The sequence below is a fragment of the Bacillus rossius genome, chromosome 1 (genome assembly GCF_032445375.1).
Source record: "Bacillus rossius redtenbacheri isolate Brsri chromosome 1, Brsri_v3, whole genome shotgun sequence".
NCBI lineage: Eukaryota > Metazoa > Arthropoda > Insecta > Phasmatodea > Bacillidae > Bacillus > Bacillus rossius.
In genome coordinates, this window is record NC_086330.1 from 279,557,401 (window position 1) to 279,581,974 (window position 24,574).

Here is a 24,574-nt window from a genome sequence, read left to right on the forward strand (position 1 = left end):
AAGAATTTTCAAAGATTGTTCCTGACTTTTGTTCTGCCACAGTGTTTTATTCTTATTTACCGCAGGTAAACAATGAGTGGCGGCGGCAGCGTAAAACCTCTGGTATTGTAATGCAAGATATAAAAATTTAATTTTTTCTCAAACTAGTAGCAATTATGAAAACATCCCTTCAGAGTAAATTTAGGGATGTGTGTAGTGTGTGAAAACTATGTTTTCTGGATTTTTTCTTTCCATTCTAAAAAGCAGCGATGTTCGAAAACTACCACATGCCTGTGCATTGATGTAGCCGCAGCCATTGTGCTTTAGCTTAGCAACTTGATCCTAAGGCTCTCAAGATATAAGTGTGTGTATATTTTGTATTTGGATTTTGTAATGCAGTAGAGGGTGAAAAATATTTTAAAAATACTGAGTCCCTACTGTGCAGCGCAAACCCGTGATAGTTTTTTTTAGCAGTATGGAAGCGCGAAGCGCCAACTTGTTTCATTCAATAGCATGTAACCTGACGTAAAAAACTAATTGTCTTCATGTGTATCTAATGTAATGATTCCTTTTTACATCGGGTGCTATCGCATGTAACAAGTCGGCGCTTCGCTTCTTCATACCCTGTCATGGGTTGATGCTTGGGTTTGGATGCACATTAGGCACCTTCCACTGCATTACAAAATCCAAATAAAAAATATACACATTTTTTTTTTTTTTTTTTTAAGAACCACAGGATCTGCAAAATGGCAGTGACCCTGTCCATGCACAGGCTTTGTATTGTAACCTATTAATGGAATTCAGTAGGAATTTATAAATGCTGTTTTCAGGGTAAGATAAGTACCTAATGTTTTAGTACTAAAAATATATATATATTTTTTTTGAATTTGATTATTTTATTTATGGAAAAGCAGTGATGATAGAATTTTATTGTATGTCCAACATAATGTTTTTAATCAATCTTTCCCGTCGTAAGAATTTTCAAAGAACGTTCTTTACTTTAGTTCTTCCAGAGTGTAGTGTGGGTGGTAATTACCAAGACTAGCGGCCAAATAATATATGTTGAATTTATTTGTGACAACAAAAAAATACAAGGGAGGTATCGGGTTAAAATTTTATAATTAGCTCTTAAATAATAGTAATGAAGAAAAAAACTAAAATAAAAATATATCTATATGGGGTGTGAGACAGTTTCTTAAGTAGGTTAATTTACTTTTGACTGTGATGATTATCTATAGATGTCAGGATGTGGGCACTGGCAAACGGAGTCGAGAGCATTGCACGAGTGTCTGACATTAGTTTTGACACTTTTCGCCAGTGTCTGAAAAGAACTGCATGGATTATGTGACTCAGATTAAGGTAGCTGTAAAAGGTGCAGCACAAAACAGCGAGGTGTGTGATGGGTATGTGAACCGACTGACTATGCATTTTCCCCTCTGGTCTTCTCCAGCTCCTTAACCTCAGTCATATACTCCATACAGTTCTTTTCAGATGCTGGCGATAAGTGTCAAAACTTTTTGCAGAGATGCACGCACTTAGTAAGAGGTTCAGATGTTCACTGTAAAAAAAATCCAGGTAATTTAACTGCTTGCAAAGCCAGTGATGCTAGAATAATCAATTCAATGTTGCAGTACATAAGTTTATTTAAAAAATAAAATATGTTTGAGATGATTTGTTTACTTTTTTCTGGTTGTGCAGTTTCACGTTCATGGCCGTATACCCTAAACAGGTCATGAAATTCGTGAAAAAGTAACGGAACTGAACGAATAGTCAAAAAAAGTTCCAATAGCCGTTTGTAGACTTCGATTTTGATTTGATTTACACATTTGCAATTGGGCTTTCACCGGTGGCAAGGAGTCCTCCCCTTTTCTCACTCCCCCTCCCCCTTTTATTAATCTCCTCAGGTCTCTTGCATCTCTCACTCCCAGCATTCCTTCCTCCAGCCAATTCCACTCCCTCTTTCCGTTCGCCTCCATTCCCTCTAGAGCTTCTGTCCATAATACCCACCTCTGTACACCCTAGTTTCCAGCTGTCCTCTTTATCACCTTAAATAGCCTGACTAACCTTTCCACTCTCCTTCCCTGTAATACTTCCCACCCCAACTCCTTAATCATTTTCATTTCTCCCTCTTGCCCTTCCCTTCTCCTCCACATACCCATCACCCACCTCACTGCTATATGCTGCACGTTCAACTCCTTAGTATGTATTGAAAATTAATATTTTTCCAGTGTGTTTGTACATAAATTAGCCCTTCTATGAACGTTGAAAGTTAAGTAAATATCTGTAGCTGTAAGTAATGTGTTTTTAAACTCAGTTTTGTTTTGACAGCCTGATGAAGATTAGGAACAGCCAAATTGTTTACAAGAGTTGGACTAGTTAGTACATTATTAGCTTGTCTAGTTTGATGACACAGTTTGATTTGGAAATTTTTTGAATTCATGTAAGTGGTTGTTTTATCATTACTTAGATTTTTTATTACTAGAACTAACCTATGCTTATAAATTATGTTAGTTTATTTTAGAAATCAATTGTGAGTAGATTTGTGAACAGCATGTATATCTCTTGGACGTTTTGAACAGGTGTCATTAAGGCCTCAAGCAATAATTTTGGAGACACAGTGGAACATTATTTTTACCATATTACTTAGCATGGATGAAAGATACTGTCGTTAGTGTTCTTAATAAAATTCTAAGCTTTTTAATGAACACAATAACAGTTTATTCAAACATAATTTGTCAAATTATTGAAATAAAAATTTTTAAAACTAAATAATTTTTACTGTAGAGAACCTGCATTACCTACACTTTCCCACATAATATAAACTAAGGATGCTGAATGAAACTCAAGATAAATATATCCACTATTTTTCATTTGTTATTAAAATTTTTAAACAACCAAATATGCAGCACAACTAAAAGTTTGGTATATAAGATAAATTAAATATGTACTGACAAAGTTTGAATGCTAAACTCTATGTGATGTTAAGAGCCATAAACATATTTACTACAGGCAAATTAATTGATAAATCCATACATACATGAAGGTAGCTGCAAAATGATTTTATGGATGCCTGGGATGCATTTTTTTTATTCTGTACCCTTTCTTTTCTTTGTATGAGTGCAATGTAAAATGTCACTATCCAACTAGACAGCTTACAGCAGCAGTTCCCAAATTTTTCAGCCAGGGAACCCTATGATCAACTTTTCTCTTTTGACAACCCCAAATCCTTCCAAGAAAGTTATTTGACAATAATTCTGTCTGCTTTATATGACATTCGTCCTGACTCAACGGAACCCCTGTGACCCTGCCACGGAACCCCTTTTGGGAACCGCTGGCTTATACTATCTGTTCAGGATAAGTATTGTTCTATTTATTTTTTTCTTCTGTGGAATTACTAAGGATCTCAGCGTTAATGGGTTTTGTATTTCATTGCAGTCAAGTATCATAGGGAAATAAAATCATGGTTTGCCATGAAATAAATTTAAAAATGGTAATTCTGTAGAAGCTGAAACAGTTTGTAATTTAATGCTTTTCATCATTGATATGTGTGTGGCTTTCTGTAATTCAAGAAGTGTAACTCCAATTCATCTCACGTTTTTAATAATTGCATCTTGCCTAACCAACTACTATAATGTGTAAATACCTACACATAACAATGGACCAGTTCAATACTATGTAAGTGTTGCAAAAATACATCCAAGTGTGCTTACTTAACAATGTCAGATAAACATTAATTTAGGTAATTATGTCTTAAAACAGTATTCAGGGTGCTTAGAGGTCATAAAAATCATTACAAAGGAAATTGAAATTATAGTCAGTCACAAAAGAGTTCCAAAATAAACTGCGACAATGCTGGATGTTATGAATTTTCATTTTATAACAGCTTTAATTGCATTGTGCCTCATTTTAGTTTATAAATTATCTCCGAAAATGTTTCTGCTAATAGTATCTTTTAATTTGTATTATTGTGTGTGTTTTTCTTATTATGTATAAAAATGACCCTGTTATATAAAATGTTCTAAGAGAGTTTTATTAAAAAGTCCTGAAAGTGGTTTGCTCTTGTGTATAATAATTTGCGAAAGAATTAAGCAGTATGTCAATAGATACAGACTCAGGCAATGATTGGTTTGGTTTATAGGTTGGCCAAAGTAACACGGGTGTTAAATTATAGCTACTTATTTGGCAAAAAAAGATCTGGAAAAAGCAGCGATGCAGATTGTAACAGTATTTGTTCAAGCCGTGTTCCGCTTCAATATGTTGCCCTATCTCCCTCGGTCACTCTCTTGAACAAACTAACATTTTCACCCATGTCAATATTCTCAGCAAACTATATTTGTGAAGTTTATTTTCTGTAATTTAACACTATTTGATGGAACATGAAATAAGAAATGGGCTTTTTTGGGTGCAATGTGAGTTAAAATTTCAAGGCCAAATATTAATGCAATGTTTTCGTGAAACATTTTTGTGAAAAGGACGTGGAATAGGTACTTGGCCAAAGAGAGAGATAAAAAGTTAACTATTCTATGTACATTGCTGGGCTCGATTTCGTTCTCTGTGTGCGATGACTTGTCCCCTGCCTAAAAACAAAATAGAACGAGAGAGAGAGAGAGAGATAGATGAATGAAAGAATAAGACATAGAGGGTGAACATGTGCTTGTTTCAGAAAATAGATATAGGTATCCTATACAGTCAGCTGTGAATTAGAGAGCGCTGTTGAGACAGTCTCATAGTTCATAGAAAGCGCTACCTGCTATGAATTTTATATTTCATCCAGAGATTTGGTGTGTTCCAAATGGCAGAATGTTTGAAGAAACAGTAACACGCAAAGTTGTTCTTTATGATGTGAATATTTCAGCTGTGAGTTGTTTTTATTTAGAAAATTGTCTTCTTTCTTGCTTTCTCTCTCTCTGCTGTTTTATACCTTACGATATATTATGAGTTGAGGTTTGAATTGCCAAAGAAGTTCCACTTCTATCACGTGTACTGAGTTACACACACAATTTTCTTTTTGAGGAGGAAATTCCCAAAATTGTATTTTTGAGTAGGCCCTACTTCTAATGTTGCTTTTTTTTATTATTATTTTGCAGAGGTGTGTGTGTTATATTTTGATTGAATTCTAAAAAATTTGATGGAGAGGCCAATGCCAATAGTCAAGGAAAAATGTGAAATAAAAATCTTTAAAAACTAGAAAATTTTGGAAAATACTATATAAATTTAAAGATAGCATGGCATCAATATTTACTCAATTTTAATGCATGAAACTAGTTTTTCTTGATTTCAAAGTCCTTCAGGATGAGTGTGTTTCCTTTCCCAGGCTCCAGTGGAAACGAAATACAAACTTAATCATTCACAAAACAAGAATGTAGGAGATAAAGGAAAGTTGGAAACCAAAGTATCAGAAATGTGTCACTTGAGTTATGCATATAATTTGTTCTCAATTTTTTTTCAACAACTGTTTTGAATGATATAGAGTATTAAGTACAAATAAGAAAAGGTAATGAATGAGATGCTTTAGAAAAAAATTAGAGAAAACCATAATGTATACATAAAACCCACATTTTAAAACATTAATAGCACAGTCAAAATTTTAATATATATATAATTAAAGATTTTGAAATGATGTTTTGCAGATAATTTTTAAATTTTATATATAGATCGTGGATCACACAACTATCAGAAACATGTTGGCATCGTCAGAATTTAGTGGCAATGTTCAACGAAAAGAAGATATTTAGGTCATTCCACATCAAATAAATGAAAATAAATGCACTTTTCAGATTCATGTAAAATAATTAAGATAAAATCTCCAGGTTTGGCTTTGTCATAATTTTTTTTTTAGGCACTCAGTTTTTAGTGTAGGATCCTGTGTAATAGTAAAAAAAAATTAAAAAGTGAGGTTTGAGTAATTACAAAAATATTTTTTTATCAGCTTTTATAAAAGCTAGAGAGTTCATTTGCCATCAGTTTTAAAGCTGGTGGAATGAGCTTTCATATGACATGTCTTATGGCAAAGTTTCGTGATATTATTTGGATCAAGGGTACTAAAAAAAAAATTTTGACCTTGAATATATATAAAGTTTTATTTAAATCTGTAAAAAAAAATATATTTTTGTTTACTAATGTTTTGTACACGTGGTAAACATTTCATAATGTGATTATATTAAAAAATTTAATTTGTAACAATTAGGTACCCAAAAAGTCCTGAAATTGTTTCCCCAGGTATTTATAGATGCTTTGGTTAAATACTGGGTGGATGTGGTGAAGGGATGATCAACAAAAGTTTATTCCCAGCATTCGGACAGCTGTAATGCAATCAACTACTTAAGTTATGTACTTATTTTTATTAGTAATTTAATTTGACTGCATGTGAGTTTTGACAGTGGTGTCTGTCTTGTAGGGAATGCGGTAATTGTTTCCCGAACCGCGAGGGCCTGGCGCTGCACTACCGGCTGCACGCGAGCGACCGCAACTTCGTGGCGGACCTCTGCGACCTGGCGACGGCCTTCCAGCAGCCGACCACACACTTCCTCTGCCAGCAGCAGCCGTCACCCGGTGGCAAGGTCTCGGGAGGGGCGTCCGGCTCCGTGGCGGGCTCCGGCCCCAAGCCCAAGCCCCACGTGTGCCCCGACTGCGGGAAGGGCTTCGCGCAGAAACACGGGCTCGCGCAGCACAATCGCCGGCACCTGGGCGGTGGCTGCGAGATCCGGCAGCATGCCTGCGGCAAGTGCGGCAAGGCGTTCTTCCAGAAGAACCACCTGGTTCTTCACGAGCGCCAGCACTTGGAGAACCTGCGGCAGCCGGGACCCCTCGTCGAGTCCAAGGTCTTCGATTCCCCAGCCAAGAACCACCTGGTGCACCTCGACGCGCTCCGCCAGCCACAGCCCCCGCCCTCCCTTGCAGAGTCGAAGAGCTATGATGTCCCCACCTCAACCTCGGGTGAGTAGACATGCCGACCGAGCCTGAACTTCGATGTGCTCCGGAAGCTGACCCAAACTTCTTTGACGTTCTCTACGTTGACCTCTAGCGGCGAGTAGACGTGCAGAAGTTCTCCTGTGAAACTGTAGCGGCCAACCACGGCTGAGTTGAAGGGCTTGGACACCCGGGCGAGTTATCGTGTGGTGAAGTTCGATGTGCTCCTGCAGTCTCCCTCGTAGTGTGGACTTCGGCCGAGTAGGCATGCCCAAAATCCCTTCTCCCCACCCCTTAAACGTATTTATTTTTTTATAGCAGATGAGTTGTAATTTTACATAATGGCTTGTGTGGCTGCGCTTTTTAGTCACATTTTGACAAGTTTTATATCTGATTTTTAGAGTTTATTGATCACAATGTGATACACACTTGTTTAAATGTGTAAAAATTAATGGCTGGAAAAAAGTATTGTTAATCTTGCAAGTGTGCATTAGTTATCCAGATGAATGTTTTTAGCATTTAATTTTTTTGTTTCGCTAAGCATAATAGGTTAATGCATGTACATAAGATTGGTGCTGATATATGCTTTCCTTACTGCTTGTACATTCAGCTGCATTAGGCAGTGTCGAACCTTAACAGTATTGCAGATATTTTTAAATAAGTGTACCAGCGATATTAAGGACATAGTTAATTTTTGAAACAAATGTTTAATGCACAGTATGTTGCTGTTTTTGAAACACATGCGAGAGATTCTCTTAGCCATCCAAAAATGATTTTGTTATTGCTTATATAGACAACAACTACATAATTGCAGTGTGCACTGGATGGGTATAGTCCAAAATAAATTATAAAAATTACAGTGTTTGCCCGAATGCATGACGAGGATATTTTACTAAGCTTGAAACTAAAAAAATCTGAATATCTCTTTATGTTCAATCAAGTATTTTGTTGAAATTAACAAAGTTTGATATTTTTTTCCTACCCACCAATTACAGTAGTTTAAGCTATATAATGATCATACAATTAAAACTAAAATCAGCATTATATAGTTAAATGAGTAAACTTTACATCTGCTTAAGTACAGTCATCTGTATAATATCTTTTGTTAATGTTAACAGCTGCTGTGTTTATTTTGTTCTAAATGTAACAAACAAACCGAACCATTGCCAGGTAACAACTTGACAATATCGCTTTACAATATGATGGTTATAATATCTACTCAATGCTAAGGTTTTTGGTTTTTATTATTTATTTACATACTGACACTTTTGATTGTTAGAATGGAAAATGGTTAAGTGCTACCAATAATATATTCTCAGCTTAAAGGAAAATTGTAGGCCTCGTCTTGCATTTGTGTTAATCCAGTGTTTATCTGTGTTGCTGAGTGTATTAATGTGTGCTGTGGATTTGTTTGGCCTTTTTGTTAAGGCTGAAGTCTGTTTAACATTCCAATCAGACAGTTAATGAAGTCTTGCCTTTGAGTTCTGGTTGTGTTCACATAATTGTTGTTTGGGGCTTTTAACTGCTTTTATTTTAAATTACCTGCATTTTTCACTTTCATTTGATTTCTTTCACCACTGGAAGTCCATTGTGTGCCATTTTAGCTGGACTTACAATATCCCATTGCCTTCATCAGTCAATCACTTGACCTGCAGCTAGTGAGATGACTCGAATAATGCGCCCGTGCTTCAGTTTGATGGATGGCTTAATTTTGTGGCTTGTTAAAACAGTAAATTTTTATCAGAATACAAGTCCAAGGAGTTACATTGTGGCTGTTAAAAGTGTTAAAACTCATGTTCAAACAGTTCCATCAACACTTGAATTTTTCTGAGTATTCGCTATTCCACAATGTTCAGGAACACATTATAAATAGTTAACATCATGAAGATAAATCTCTGAAAATGAAAACATGTGTTGTTGGCTGCACTGACTAGGAAAAATGTGTGGCAAATGGATGAAGTTGTGTTAGCTGCATGGTGCTGACGAAGTCGATGGGCTATTGTCAGTCCGGCTTTAGAGATTACATTTTGAGTTTGATCCAAAATAAAAGGTAATTTGTTTTAGTTTTTTTTACAAAGGTTGAAATATACCACCACTTGTGACGATTTTATTTAGTAAAATATCGGCTGCTTGCATGTGTAAGTAAGTCTTTTGTGACTTGATTTAGCACATATTTTTGTGTAAATGTTTAAAAATAGTTGAAAATATTTCTATAATTTTGAGTTTCATGGTCTCTTAGTCTTGGTCTCGGTCTCATAGTCTTGAAATGTTTGGTAAAAATTTATATTCTTTGGTTTACAAAACACAATTTGGTTGAAACACATTTATTTGTTTGTGGCAAATATGACAAGCCAGGTTTTAGCCTTAAAAGAATGTTGGAATATCATAATGTTAAATGAAAAGAAAACATTTTTAATAAAAAATTTGATAGTATATAACAATAACACTGTAATTTGAAATCATTTTATATCAGAAGCAAATTCAGCAGGAAAATAGATTTTCAACATGCATTAAATATATTGGTAATTTGTAGCATAGCACTGAGACTTTTGTGATAGTGAAATTCTTGCCAACATTTCAGTGAAGTGTACCAACAGCTGTGCAGTTCACCATGTTGCAGAACCAGTTTTTATGATCAGGCATGGCCTTGTTGCAATACGATTTGCAAAGTTAAAGAACTTTGGTAATTGCATTTTTCAGCACAGCCAAAATAGTAATCAAAATTAATAGTGGTGTTATGTTTTTTTAGGCCTGGGTAAAGCTGACAAAAATAGCAAATATTTTATTAATGTGTGTGTGATGGCTTTGTTCTTTATTAAAGTGTGTGTGGTGGTTTTGTTTGTTGTAATACATCATCGGTAAATGAATATAATAGTTCAAGATGGCAGCTACTTCTAATGAGTCTAATTAATAGACATATAATGACACACTGTTTACATATTGGTAACTATGAGTTCATGTATATTTTTTTTAAATTATAGGATTTATTTATTGGTTTTCTAGAAATAAAATTAGTTAGCCAATGTGTACTGTAAGCCTGCTGGTGTTTTTTTTTGTGTACGAGTTTTGCATTGCTCCTGCAATGGAGAATTCCATTCAGAAAGATCATTTATTTTTCGGGAAAAGATTTTGAAAACAGCTCTGCTTCAAAACACTATAGCTACTTTATTTTGTGATTAAGTCGAGTTTCTCTCGGGCACAAATCCACTGTCCGCACACAAATCGCTGCAATTTTGTGTGGAAGCAAAAACGTCATCAGATAAGGTGATGGTGTCTCTTGCGGTTGGCTGCCAGTCACAGGGAAAACACCGCTGGCGTGGGCATACTTAATTGCAGTCTAACAAGCTGTCAGGTTCCTCCCCCCCCAAACACGAAAAATACCCACCCTACCCATTAGTATTTGTACATACCAAGAAAAACTGTGCATTTATCTCTTAACTTCATAAACTTTTTGTGAGATTATCGTTTATTATTAATTGGTTTTTTTTTGTAAATGGCACATTTTCTCATGAGTTTTTACTGGACCCCAATTTTTTCTCTTAATGTTAATTTAATCTGCTCGTGTAGTGTGAAAGAAATTTTGGTTCAAATTATGTTGCTAAAGGATTAACCATAATGTAATTTAATAAATCCAGACAAATAGAGTTTTATAGAAGTGTTTTTACGTAACAGTGGAGATGGGGTGTGTATATAAATATGTTTATACTTTATATATTTTATGAGTGTTTTAGCATTATTTTTAAAAATAATGAGCAAGTTATGTGGATTGACTCATGTATGCTAGGTCATAAGGCAGTTAGTTCTCTGCGACTGAACTACAAACGTTAGGAAATCTCAGGGTTGATTTGAAGTATTGTCTTGTTGATGGCTTATAGATTTTATTAAAATGATTTTTATAATTTTTGAAGAAAAATAAAAGAACTAAATTTATATTTTGTTTCTCTTTTCGTGTCAAAAGGAGATTTTGTGTGTTGTTGGTGTTTAAGGAATTTGATTGTGTGGTGAAGCCTTTATACAATTTTATTTTTGACATCATAATTTTCATAGCTCTTTATTATTAAATTTCTTAAAATATAAAAAGAATCTTACAAAACTTCCTGCTGTTATAGAAAAACTGCAATCATTCAGTGTTCTATTGTTAGGGTCTGCAAAAAATGGCGTACTGTGAAATTTGCGAAAAATTACAAAATTCGGCTGTTTTTAAAGTTTTCCCCTAAATTAATTTTTTTTTTGTGGAAGTACAAAGTTTGGAGGAAATAAAGCTGTTTCAGTGAGTTTTTCGACACCACTTCTGAAAACGCAATGTGGAAAACATCACACGGTACGTCATATATTTGTAACGCAGAAAACTATTTTCAATAAGTTGACGGAAGTATTTCAATAACTTGAACATAGTGTTTTTTTCTACTACAGCACCAATTGATATTTTTTAAGAACGCTTCTAACGCAATACTTTGCTCTTTGTGTTGTGTGTACAAAACAAAGGTAAACATCTTGTATCTTCATATCTTTGGGTATTTAGTGTAAATTCAGGATGGCCTTGTATACTATGACAGAAGCTACTACACATTTTATATTTATAGGTACATAGGTTTACATAAAATTTCTTATATTACCTGATGTAACATAAAAAAAACAGGTAGTTTTTCAGATGAAGAAAATTTTATTTCCTGGGAAACTTTCAAAAAATTTGTTATGTATGGAAATAACCTATTTTCACTTTTATTAACACTTTACATTTTTATAATTTAGGCCAAGAAATAATTGTTAATGGTATGAGAAAACATGGTACAATGTGTTTTACGTACCTTTTGTGCCGTTCCTTTGCTTATGTTTACTGTAGAAATGTACGCATTTTTTAGGTTTTGCACTGTGTATACCAAATGATAAGAGTTGGTTTACTGTTTAATTTAGTCCCTACCATCTGTATTAATGATTTGACATTAAGATATTTTAGTTTTTTGGTTGAATTTCATGAAAATTGTAGAGATTCTCACATGTATTTTTGATCTTTAATTCTGAAGAAAAGTCTTTTTTCTAGGGAGGGGGGAGGAGAGAAAACCCTAAGTGGTTTTTTTCCCCCCCAGATGTTATCCAACATTCTCGAAAGGAACGCTGCAATACTTCAAGTAATTTACCAATTTAATGAGTGGTATACATAAGCTCACTGGACAAAAAATGAGCCACCCATGGAGAAATCATTTAATACCTTTGATCATGCAATTTCACCAAAATGCAAGGATGCTGATGTCTGCATTTTACCCGCTGTTCCAGCATGGCCCCCAGATTTTCAATGGGGTTCAGGTTGTAGGTTAGTTGAGATGTAATAGGGTGGGGGAATGTTCATAAAACTATTCATGCGTCCAGCTCGATGAACTTTGCTGTTTCATCTTGAAAAGTCTGAGTATACTCATCATGTAGATGTTGACCATTCTGGTTCATGTTAGTGGTCCACGTTCAATGATTTATAGCCCATTGAAGACGTGCAGCTTTAATTGTTTGTGAGCAGGCCTCTTGCCAGGTGACCGATTTCAAATGTTCATTGCATGCAGTTCCTGTCGCAATGTTCTCTTGCTAACAGGTTGGGATGGACCTTCATTCACTGACTGCAGCAATTCCTGTTCGGTTTGGAAGCAATTTTGATTCACAAACCATGAAATGCATCTCTGATGCCTCTCTGTCAGGATCTTTTTCTGACCGTAATTCTGATTTCATGTTCTGTGGCCACATGTAGTACACCACTGCATGTAGACACATTGACCAGTCTGCTGCGAAACACCTACAAATCCAGCAACTTCATTCACAGTATGGCCATGGGCACTGCCAAACACAATTGCCCCTTTTTGCCACTCTGTCACATCCTTACATCTACCCACGTTGACGTACACTGTCGTCCTCTTGAAACATCAATGTCTCACTGATTGCTACTGCCTTACGCCCTTATGCCACATCACGTATAGGCAGTGTGTGTGCGGTTGAGCACGGGACTTGTTCATTGAGACACCTGGACAGTTTTGACGATCCATGTGTGCATGCGCACTAGGGTGACTTATTTTTTTGTCTGTGAGCTTATATTGCAAATACAGTAAAACCTCGTTTATCCGGCCCTCTTTGATCCGTATCTTCGGATAATCAAAATTATATTTGTATACATTTTGTTTATTGTAAACATAACTATTTTTGGTTTTATTCAATGTACAGTTCCTGGATAGAGAATGATGTGAAAAGTAATTTTTATGAAAATGGCCGGTTAGGTTTGTTTAGCTATATTCAAAATTCTTAAAAAATAGTGTTTTTGGTTAGGTTACGTTAGCTCCATTTAAAATACTTTAAATCAGTGTGGATGGTTGATGAGGTTTTGTTTAGCTACATTAAAAATACTGTACTGTAAAATCTATATGAATTACCAATTTAAAATGTATCTAGGTAACTTTAACCAGCCATCCTTACTAGTATATACATAGTAATTTTATTGTATCTAACCTAACTACTTATTAAAATGGTAAACTACTGTAAGTATCCCTCCTAAAGAATGATTGAAAAGAAAGTCAGGAAGTGAAAAAAAGTATTTTAGAGTTTTAATTTTTGTTACGGAATAGAGGCTATTTCTTCAGAATTGGCAAAAATTGTTTAGTTTCAGTTCATAGGGCCCTGAATACAAAAAAGAGTAAAAGCTCAAAATTAACATTTGATACATAATTTTAGAACTAACAAAATTTTACATAGATTTTTTTGCACTGCTTTAATTTTTGGTACCTACCAATTATTTGCATCGCTGTTGCTTTATTTTAACACCACTTTTAAAGGCAGCATTTTGACCTGCATTTCAGCCCCTATCACACAGTACCTTGCCTGAAAGGAACACAAATTTTGGTAATTGATTAGTAGGGGAGGGGGTACATGTGGACAGATTTGACTCAATAATAGAATTGTTTCTACTATTCATTAAATATAGTATTAGTTGCAGTGGGCAGTACTATAAGTGTGTTAGCTTGGCCTCACCTACTCAGATTACACTTATAATTACATACTTTGTCGCTGAGAAATTATTTTGTCAAACTGAGTTTTTTGTCCACATGTACCCCATGCTGGGGCACTTGTGAACAAATGCGGGGCAGCTGTGGATGCTGCTTATGAGACTGACAACTTGAAATAAAATGACACATTGCTATGGAAATTATTAACAATTATTGGATTTTTAATTTAGCAAACATAGAAATTAAAAATTGTAGGACTATAAAAATATGCACATATTAAGTTTAAATTCATTCCATTTATGCCTACATTCTTAACTACAACTGCACTAATAAACAAAACCATGAAGATAAATGGTTTTTTTAATTTCTGTTCTTAACCCACGTTGTAGCTATCAATGTCAATTGAAAATGTTAGAAAGCCACTTGCTCGCATTGTGCCACCAATTAAACCTTTGGCAATTTAATGACGTCCTTTATGAGCACTTCACTTTTGTCATCTATTTTCTTGACCAACATAATGTTTAACAATTTTTTTAGATAGAAATTTTATTAGAACATAGTCATTCACTTTAATTTCACCTGAACATCCATCTGAATCTATAACATGATTGTCACTTTCATTTTAGCTGGGGCTGTCAAATGCTGTGTTATCAGTCAGTCAAGTCATCTTCATTTGATTTAAGTTTTGATCTGCTAGGAAAATTAGTTTTGATTGTTTGATTATTTTTACTGCATCTTTTCTTAGTAGTTCTTGAATTGCCCTTGTCTTTTTCCTGTAGGCATAGGAATTATTCTTCCAAGTCTAATTTTCTCGGCGTGTCAGCCAATACCGTAGATTTTCTTTGTCTCTTAGAAGTTTTTGATTTTTGTCTGTCTGCCTTTGGCAATGGTCTAACCATTTCTGGTGACAATGTTTGTACAGACCTTCTAGTTCCGCTGATCAGTTGAGAAAAAGTACGCCTACAGTTTTCGTTTGATGCTGTTGAAGCAAAATCAGAAACTTTATAGCATTGATTTGAAGGGGATGGATGAATAGCTTTCACAAAGCCCGGATTGTTGTCTGGATGAGAAGAACAAGTCGCTGCGCTTGACTGAATGGAAGTAGGATCTGGAGAAATTCTTATACTTGAAGTGGAAGACTAAATCTTTGACTCAACTGAAGCAAGATCAAGACAAATTTGAGTACTTGAAGGCCCAGGAATGGTTGATTTTTCCAAATTACGATCAGCAGACATACTTTTCATGTGTAGCTCAGTAACATTGGAAGGCATGAAGTCTTCGTCAGTAAAAACATCCCTATTCAAAAGGAAAATTCCTAACTTATCAAAACCAGCACAAATGTTATTTTGTGAGAATGATTCAATGTAGGGTTTTGCACTCAAATAACCAATGTTGTAAATGGTAATCAGCTTTCCGGGATTAGGAGCCATCCAGGAATTGAATGCAGTATTGCACCTAGACTTAAAAGGACCAAAAACTGCTATATCAAGGGGCTGGATTCGGTGGGTGCAATGTGGAGGAAATGTTAATAGAACTATTCCTTTTTCTCTATTGAATAAAACTAAATCAAGACTTGTGTGAGAGTCATGATTGTCAAGAAGAACCAGAATTGGATTTTCTTTGGAAGCTGCAGTGACCTTTTGAATGTGTTTCATAATCTGCAGAAAACCGTCTCTTGTCATCCATCCATTTTGGATTGCCAAGCCGATGCTATCTGGAGGAGATCCTGTGAGGAACACTTCCTTGAAACAAACTCTAGGAAATATGTACACTGGAGGGAAAGCTTCGCCTGCCGCTGAAACTATTCCCACAAAAGTGACTTGCTCACCCCTCTCACCAGACACTGTTCGGCCCACTTGTTTGCAGCCAGTTGGAGCAACCACTTTAGGAGCTAGTAAGACAGTGCTGATTCCACTTTCATCAACATTGATGATCCTGCTGGTACTATATTTGTGTTTGGTTAACATCTTATCTAAATTATCAAAAAATGAACTAATATTATATTGATTGAAACTGATATTTCTGCCAATATTGGTCGTCTCTGGTTTATGAAGAGATAAAGCAGGATGATGTTTCATAAATGACTTCATCCAGTCAGTCCCAGCCATTTTCAGTGTTGTGCAGTTGTTCGGTAGAGGACGACATAGCTTAACAGCATAAAAGAATTTATGCAAATTCTTGGATTTGAAGATATGTGAGCCCATACTGCATTTTAGATGACTGAATAAGGTACTCTTCTAAGAGAGCTTCCTCTTTTGTAAATATTTGCCTACTTGTGTATTTTGAATCATAGGCATGTCTTCTTTCTTCATTTTTATGTGAAGTAGTTCCTGGTACATTTACACAAGTTTGACCGTCTTCACTAGTTGCTTTCATTTTTGATATTCTTTTGTGTAGCATTGATTTTGTTATATCATACTTTGCAGCTGCTGATCGGATAGAAGCACCTCCTTATATTTCTTCAATTGCTTTTGATATATTGTATTCAAGAATTTCTGCACGGCTGGTTTTTCATTTATATGTTCGTACCATTTTTATTCACTGAAAAATAAGATAAAATTAATAATCATGCACATCAAAATAATATGATATAATCAACAATTCTCTGATTTTGATAAGGCTGCATAACATAAAAATGGAAAATTTATAGGATGGGGCAGTGTCCATATGTGCCCCAGCACCACTTTAAACAAACATGAAAATAAAAAAGTGCCTTTAGATTATGATCTGAATGTCATTGTTTATTTTCACAGTTAGATAAAATTACACTTTTATCATCAGGCAAATAATTGTAAAGATATAAATGCATACAATATTTATGTTTTCCCAAGATATAAAGTTCTCAAAAATATTTTTCATGAGTAACTATTCATCAATAGGAAACGAACAGATCTCAACAGGTTGAAATTTCATGTAAACATAGTGTGCAGTAGTGCCAACTGTGAATACAAGTCACAGCAACATTTAATAAAAATTAAGGTGGGAAATTTGAATTGTCCACATGTACCCCCTATTCTGTAGTTTGTTGACATTTATTAATAAATGCAAAACATCTTGTAGGGATACAGAAAAGCATACTTCAATGTAAGCAGTGGCGGATACAGAAATTTTGTTCAGGCAAAGAGTTCAAAAAAAAAAATTTTAAATTTGAATATGGGTATTGAAACAAATTTACATTACAAACACACTGACATAGGCCTACAGTAGTAGCCATAGGACTTCTCACATAGAAACAAACTATCTTCACTGGTATTCTGCAAAATTCTTCCTAACTACAGGTTACAGTATACCCCCCAATCCCTTCCCTATGTTTCCCCCGAATACAAGTTATTTTCTGTGTGTAAGCTGTAATTTAGAGTTTGTTTAACTCGAATATAGTTTAAGGTATTACAAGTAAACTGTGTATGATCTGCATTTTATAACTGTTTTATACAAACATCACACACACTTTCAGTTAATGTTTGATTATATTGCTACCTGTGAAACACAGTGAACATTTGTAAAAGCACAGCATCAAACAAGTTAAATATATTTTTTTATATAAAATGTCCAACTTTACCTGTTTTATATTATTTTATTTTCTAATATTTATTAAAGGTTTTTAAGGAGAGCTAATTTTAAGAATCTCATGTGTACAAGATTTTTTATTAAACTGCTGTTATGAGGGATGAAAGTTTAATAGTTCATAAAGCTATTGTGTTGTTTTATGATAGTCAATAGTTTTGCACGGAGCTAACAAGAGACTGGTGGTAATGGCCAACAGATTGTAGCATTTCTCCTAATTACATATGATTTTAATTTAAGACTATGAAATGCTTCCTGTTGTTTTATCAAACATCTATTGTGTGACTGGTATTTGTAATATTGTATATGCATTTTGATATAGTTGTTATTGTTTTACTTTTTTTAATTACTGTATCTAGTTCCTATGTTCAGAGATAAAATAACTTCATCAAGTGAAAATTGTTGGGCAGTTTATCAGAGATGTCTTTCATTAGTGATTTTGTGATGTAAATATGCCATTTTTTTTAGGTAGAAAATGCACAAGCCATTATTGTAATGCTTGTGGGTAAGTTTGATTTTGATGCACAGAAATTTCTTTTGAGCACACACACCCGGCTTAGCAAGAAACACGTACAACCTTTTTTTAGCAGCTACTTAGCGAGCGGATGTATAAAGCTGCCTGAAGTAGCACGCGTGAAGTCGCGACTCAATTCATGTGTCCCATAGAGTGTCAGTCTACTCCATTAGTTGTTATGATCTGATCGTGGTAGACTGTAACTGTACGTACTATGAGTAGTTGTGTACATACATTGTGACATAGGTGTGGCGATGCACGACGATAGAGTATTATTAAAAATGCCGCATATGCTGCATTAAAAAATGGAATGTTCAGACATAGCTCTGTGATTGTCCTTACATTTTGTTTTATCTTGCATTTAGTAAATCCTGACAACCGCTATCTATTACTGTGTTTATTTTGTATATTGTAATCACATTGAAAATTGTACAACTGTGTTTATCTCTCTACTGCAGGTATTCTAGATTCTAGAGTGAGTATGTGTATAAAGAGTATATTTTATGCTTTTTTTGTAGGTTTTCTTGTCAAGTGAAATGAATAAAGTATATCTTAACAGTTTTGGCAGATAAAAAAATATTTAATTCCTGACACCAACAATTATTCTTTTGTTATAGCTATAACCTTTGAGCAGTATGCTAGTGTAGGTTCTTATTTTAAAGAATTGAAGCATTCAATTAATTTATCAAAAATTTTTGACGTGATGTCTAATAAATCGATTAACGCCGGCTGCACGCACGAAAAAGTGTCGCATAATGCACATTGACCCACTACGATGTGTCCCGTTACGCTCATTGTACGCTTGCGTCGCATCTCTCTTCCACTCGATTGGAACAACCATCGATTTGACTATTCAATCATGTTTTCGTCGCTTGAATTATTAATGTTATGTAATTTAACGATCGTCCACCGATTTTCAGCACAATCGGTACGGTTATTTAAAAGTAATGTTGAATTATCAAATACGTTTTTGTACGAACAATGGTGTTTTACAGTTACACATAATAATTCAAATTACACCCAGGATCTTTTGCACAATGTTTTAAAAAATATTGTAACACATTATAAATAAGTATGGTGTATTTGGGATGTGTATTTGTTATAAAATTGTATTATAAAAAGGAAATAATATTATTCCCCTGCGGTGCTGTCATCGATGGTGACGGATGCGAACCGAACAAATCGCGCTATCTATCCACTTCCGTATCACCCAGGCACTCGTTAATACATATTTTCCTTTGTTTATCACGAGGGGCATTATTATTAATGAATTATAAATAAAATTTTGTGCCCGGGGCTACAATTGCATATCATTTTGAGCACTGGAAGACATAAAAGTGTAAAATATTCTCGACAAATTTTAATCTCGGCCCCAGCGCACCACGAGCATCTGGGTTGGAGATTAAAGCCGAAATTCTTTCTTAAACTTACTAATACTTATTTTATTAACTGCAAGGGCAATTTTATTAAATTCTACATTTAATTTCACGATGAAAAAACTTTGTCGTTAAATGTGTAATTGCGAAAAAGTGTAAAACATTCTCGACGATCTTGAAGTTAAATAGCAAACATGTATAAAAGTTATAGTTAAAATAATCTCTCCGTTAACGTAATAAACATATTTGAATTAATGAGTGCAAATAAAAGTAAATTTATCAATTAAATTGTAGATTTCATTTCACTCCTTCTTTGTATCCATACAAAATAGTGATAATTCAATAAAAATGATTCAATTTTATTCATAAAAGTATGCAATCATTTCATCAATGTTTTGTTATGACGTCACGTTAAACTATCGTCTGTAAACCGACTTTACAGACAACCAATTTTTTGGGCCATGTTTTATTTCTCAAAGAAACACATTGTAGTGTGAAAATCAACTTTAGAGGAACCACTATTTGATATTTTCTCCGCTGTATTAACTTTGGAGATATGATTTATCATCAAAACTAATCTTGCCCCTTCAGGTTGGAATTTCACAAAATTGGCATTGCCTGGACATAGGAAAAAAAAAAAAAAAAACCTAGTCAGAAGAATCTAATAAATTGCAAATAATACTACCAACAAGGACTAATTCAAACTTTCAATAACTAATGGTATCTAAAACAATTTTTGAAGTGAAACTAATTTTGCTGAGAGGGCTACAATTTTCTAGTGTTAACAAAAATTCTGATAGCATGAGGTACGTGGTGGGGGAAGTGGCAGAGGAGGAAAGAGCATCAGCACCAATGCCACTCCAATGCATGCACCTGCGGTCGAACGGGAAGACGGCAGGAGGGGGCATAGGTACGTAGTAGAGCATGCTATATGCTATTTGAAATGGTCGGAAGGGGTGTCGGCAGCGAAGAGATAGGAATGACGCAGCAGTGATGTTACGGAATTCTTTTAATGCTGCTTGTGTTTGTCTACTCAATTTTTGTAACAGCTAACGATCGACACTACCATATTCTTTTATTTAATTTAAAGTATCTACAATTTATTTATTCACGTGGTAAAGAGTAATTGATTTGTGCAATTAACTTTATAAGTATCATTCGTTTATATGTTAATCGTATGATTAAAAACGTAAAAATGATGTATATACTTAAGAGGTTAGTTTTATAAGTGTAATTTATTTTTGGTATGTTAACACTGTGATTTGAAAGGCAAAAGGATTTAGACTGTGAGATATATTTTATAAGTGTAATTTATGTTCAATTAAAGTGTTTTTTTCCCCCCCATTTTATTCAGCTGGAGATCGTGATTTAACATCATACCTAAAAATAATAAAAAAGGCAGTAGCAGGAAGACGCAATATCAAAGGCAATGTGGGAATTAACTGCCAAAAGAGGCACCAAAAGGTGCTAGTGAACGGATGCTAGAGTACAGGGCATGGAAAAAGGCATTTTTTTTTAATTTGAGATATACCCGCATCCTCTCTATATTCAATAATAAAATACTAACAATTTATCTCTATCTATAGCTAATAAGCAAGAAGTTTCATTTCTTTTGCGCATGGACTCATTTTTTTTGTTTTTTTTGTTACTATTTAAACTATTTTTAAGGTCATGGCATAATTATGAGCCCTGAAACGTAATTGATTTGAAACACGCTCAAAAAAAATTATAATACTAAAATACTAATTCTAAATCTTGAATGTAGGAATTTTTTCTACCAAAGTGCCAATCAAAAGTAATGATGGATAGCACAAACATGCTTTGCATCTTTATATTTTTGGTTGTATTTACCTCTGACCCATCTTCATAATATTTTTCAGAAATTCGACAACAGTAGATAAAAGATTGGGATGTTTCAAAGACAGGCCAGTCGTACCGCTTGGTTCAACCGTAATTACAGACTGATTTATGTTATTATAATGTGACTAAGACCAAGCTAAGAGGTTTTGTAACTAACGTGACTCCTCTACACCTCAATCATAATTGTTTCATGTAACATCAGCGTATAATAAATCTCTCTGGTACTCCATACAACTGTGGCTGTGCCAGACAGGATATCAGTTTCATGTTTCAATATCATTTGTCAACATTGAACTTCCAGGCTTAAGAAGCTATGTATGAATATCTATCTGTGTATTAATAATATTGTAGTGCAAGCTTTCTTCTACGCAAATGTTTCCATGTCACGTCAACATTATGATAATCATTGCCTTCTCAGCTCATTGTTTACTAACTACGTACCTCACTTATGACATTATCATCTGTTTCAAAGCTTTCACTTAGCTTGATTTGTAACGAGAGAGTTCCTAACCCTTGCGTGCCTTGTAACATCATCAACAGTACAGCAACTGCAACACTTGCAGCATCACTGTCGGTATAGATCATTGCATCTGTACCACTACAGAGAAGACATCTTCGATCGCTATAACTATGGACAACAGAGTACCAGACTTGCTTATGGCTGCAACGGCAACTTAGGCCAATACGTGTTGTGAAGTGAAGTAAAATATCTTGATGGTTGTTTCGTAATCAGGTGGTATGGGTGTGTTTACAAGGGAAACTACTATGACAGTTTTTATATAGACACTTGGTTTTACACACCATTATTTTGGCACATGGCACGACACTCAAAAATGCTGTCGTTTTTCAAGCGATGAGTAATTTTGCTTCACAAAAAAAGACATAAAATGTCATCTACAGTAGAACCCCGATTTAACGAAGTGCTATGGTTACCGAAAATGTTTACTCTAAATCGATGTTTCGTTAAATCCGATTTTCCGATTTTCAATAACCCCCGCACTCATAATCGCGTCCCTACCGTTTCCATATCGTAGACAGGGTCGACGCTGATATCTTGTGCTGCCGTGCTATCTCAGACTTCGTCAACTTTACATCTTCAACGTCTTTTAATCTCGCTCGTACGGCCCCCGGTTCGTACGTACACCTCGGTCGTACATACAGATTTTCAGAAACCGTGAAAAATGAGGCATAAAATAAAAATTTAAAAATATGTAAAGTGTAAGAAATACGTTAAAGTGTATTAAAATACAGTCGCAACCTGCAGCGTTTATAACAAATACGAGCTACATACACATTGCGTCACAGTAAAAAATAAAAAATAAAAAAATTGGCCGCAAATTGATGGAAAATTTCCGTCAATAACGCGCCGTACGCGGAGAAAGGTCATTGTACTCGGTCAGCTGTTGTTACGGCGCGGCGTAGCCGCCGGCTGACTCTCTTTGTTCGCTGAGCTGCGCAGCACTTATAAAAAACGTATTCCAAAAACTAAACACCGCGCACAAAGCTCTTACTGAGAATAATAGAGCTGTAGCAAACCGTATGTATTCGGTACCGAGTAACAGGTGCGCCATCTAGTACCGAGTAACGAAACGTTACACACGGCTGCATCTCGTTACTCGCATTTTTCGTATGTTTTACGCATGCGCGCGCATATTCTATGAATTTGCGTTACAAAGAACGATGTTTGTTTATTAAGTAAAGTATAATTTGGAAATTCGTCGTCAAAGTTTTTTACTGTTTATTAAAGGTATTGTGTGTGTAGACTAAGTTTGAGATTGGAACAGAAACAACGTAAGAAATATGTTTTTATTATCGCGTATTTTCACGTTTTTTTTTGTTCTTATCTTAAAAGAGATAGTATAAAAAAAAGCCGCTCTAATGAGATTTAATTGTTTCTTGGTTAACAAAAACTGTTAATTATCAAATATTGTTAATTGTTTATATTCTATTTATTATTATTTACGCGACGTCATACTGTACGCGTACGCAATACGACTCGATTCGTTGCTGCAACATAACATAGCATGTTATGCGGTATCAGAAGTAACGAGTAATGTAACGTGATACGATAGTAACGAGTACTAATTGTTATAGTAACGAATACATACGGGGACGCTTTTTTTCGTTACTTTTACACCTCTAGAGAATAATAATAATGGCGTATTGGTGTGACGTGGTCACAAGTTGAAAAAACCTGGAGGATGGGAAAGGGAATATTTGGAAACGTGTGATTATTGGCTAGCACTGTTACTATGCGGGCGTGTTTGGAAGATAACGTGGTGAGTCAAGCCAGGCATAGAAGAGGGGGAGGGGGATGCGGACAAAGAAACCCTTCATGACGTCATGTGTCGCGGACAGTCTATCTATCCAGGCGCGCGCAATGGCACGCACCTACGCAATTCAGTTACAGCGCCCGCAGTTTTTAAGCAATTTGAACAACTTTTTTAATTTTTTCGTAATTGGACAGATGATGCAAAGGCACATATTAATATATAGTACCTCCATTCTATTACTGACACCACAAAGTGTAATTTTTAATAAGATTCCATTACTATTTACTTTCATTTTTTGGAAATCTATATTATTATTTTAATAAATTGGTGTTTTTTTGATGGTTCCTGAAAACCTTTACGTTAAATCGCTGTTTTCGTTAAATCCGTGTTCGCAAAATCGGGGTTCTACTGTATAATACTGAACTAATATATATTGTTATTTTCCTACACTTTGCATTTTAGTATTTTTGACACAAATTTTCAACAGGAATATGAATGTAATCTCAGGTTGGGTGTCACTTCTGCTGAGGAGTCGACACCACTTAAAACTTGTAAACTATGAAAACTACAGAGTTTAAGTAAATATATCTGAGTAGAGCAGACTTTGCAGTGCTGACATGAGCATTGGAGGAAAGGCCGAATTGAAGTCGGTGACAGCTGAAACTCCAAAAGTAATAGACAAATTAGCTTACTCGTGAGTGAGCACTGAGTGGTGGTGCTAGTTGAGTGGAATAAGTTACTAACTTTGGTTTTGGAGCCATTAATTGCAAAATGGGTTATGTCGGCGAAAAGAAGAAAACAAGTGAAATTGCCTGACAGAAGCAATTAAAAATGCAGAAAAGTGTTGTAGTTATCGAATGAGAAAAATCAGCAGAGAGAAATGAGTCAGTGGGGCAAAAAAAGCCCCTGAACGAGGCACAAAATTTGTGTCGAGCGAGCCTCAGTAGTCTACCTAGTGAGAAGCGATGGGAATTGCAGAAAATTGTTTGGTAATGGACATGCATATACTCTGATGATTCTGATGTTGATATGGAGTCAGTTGTGCCAATGTTTGTGAACGATGAACCGAGTTTGTCGTGGTTTGGTGTCACAACTTTTCTGGAGTGGCCGCAGACTGTCAAG

At 35.0% G+C, this 24,574-nt stretch overlaps 1 protein-coding gene across 5 annotated transcripts in view; it reads left to right on the forward strand.

Annotated features, from left to right (window-relative positions):
• Positions 1-16,424, forward strand: part of LOC134527638 (gastrula zinc finger protein XlCGF57.1-like) — a 33,181-nt gene extending 16,757 nt beyond the window's left edge. For 2 of the 5 annotated variants that reach the window (XM_063360497.1, XM_063360496.1), the window contains one exon: positions 6,377-16,424. In XM_063360497.1, coding sequence (XP_063216567.1) covers positions 6,377-6,923 — 547 coding nt within the window. In that variant the 3' untranslated portion in view covers positions 6,924-16,424. Of the gene's footprint in view, positions 1-2,307; positions 5,895-6,376 lie in introns of those variants that run through there. The other 3 variants (XR_010074231.1, XR_010074232.1, XM_063360498.1) reach the window with 3 other exon arrangements.
• The last annotated feature ends 8,150 nt before the right edge of the window (positions 16,425-24,574 follow it).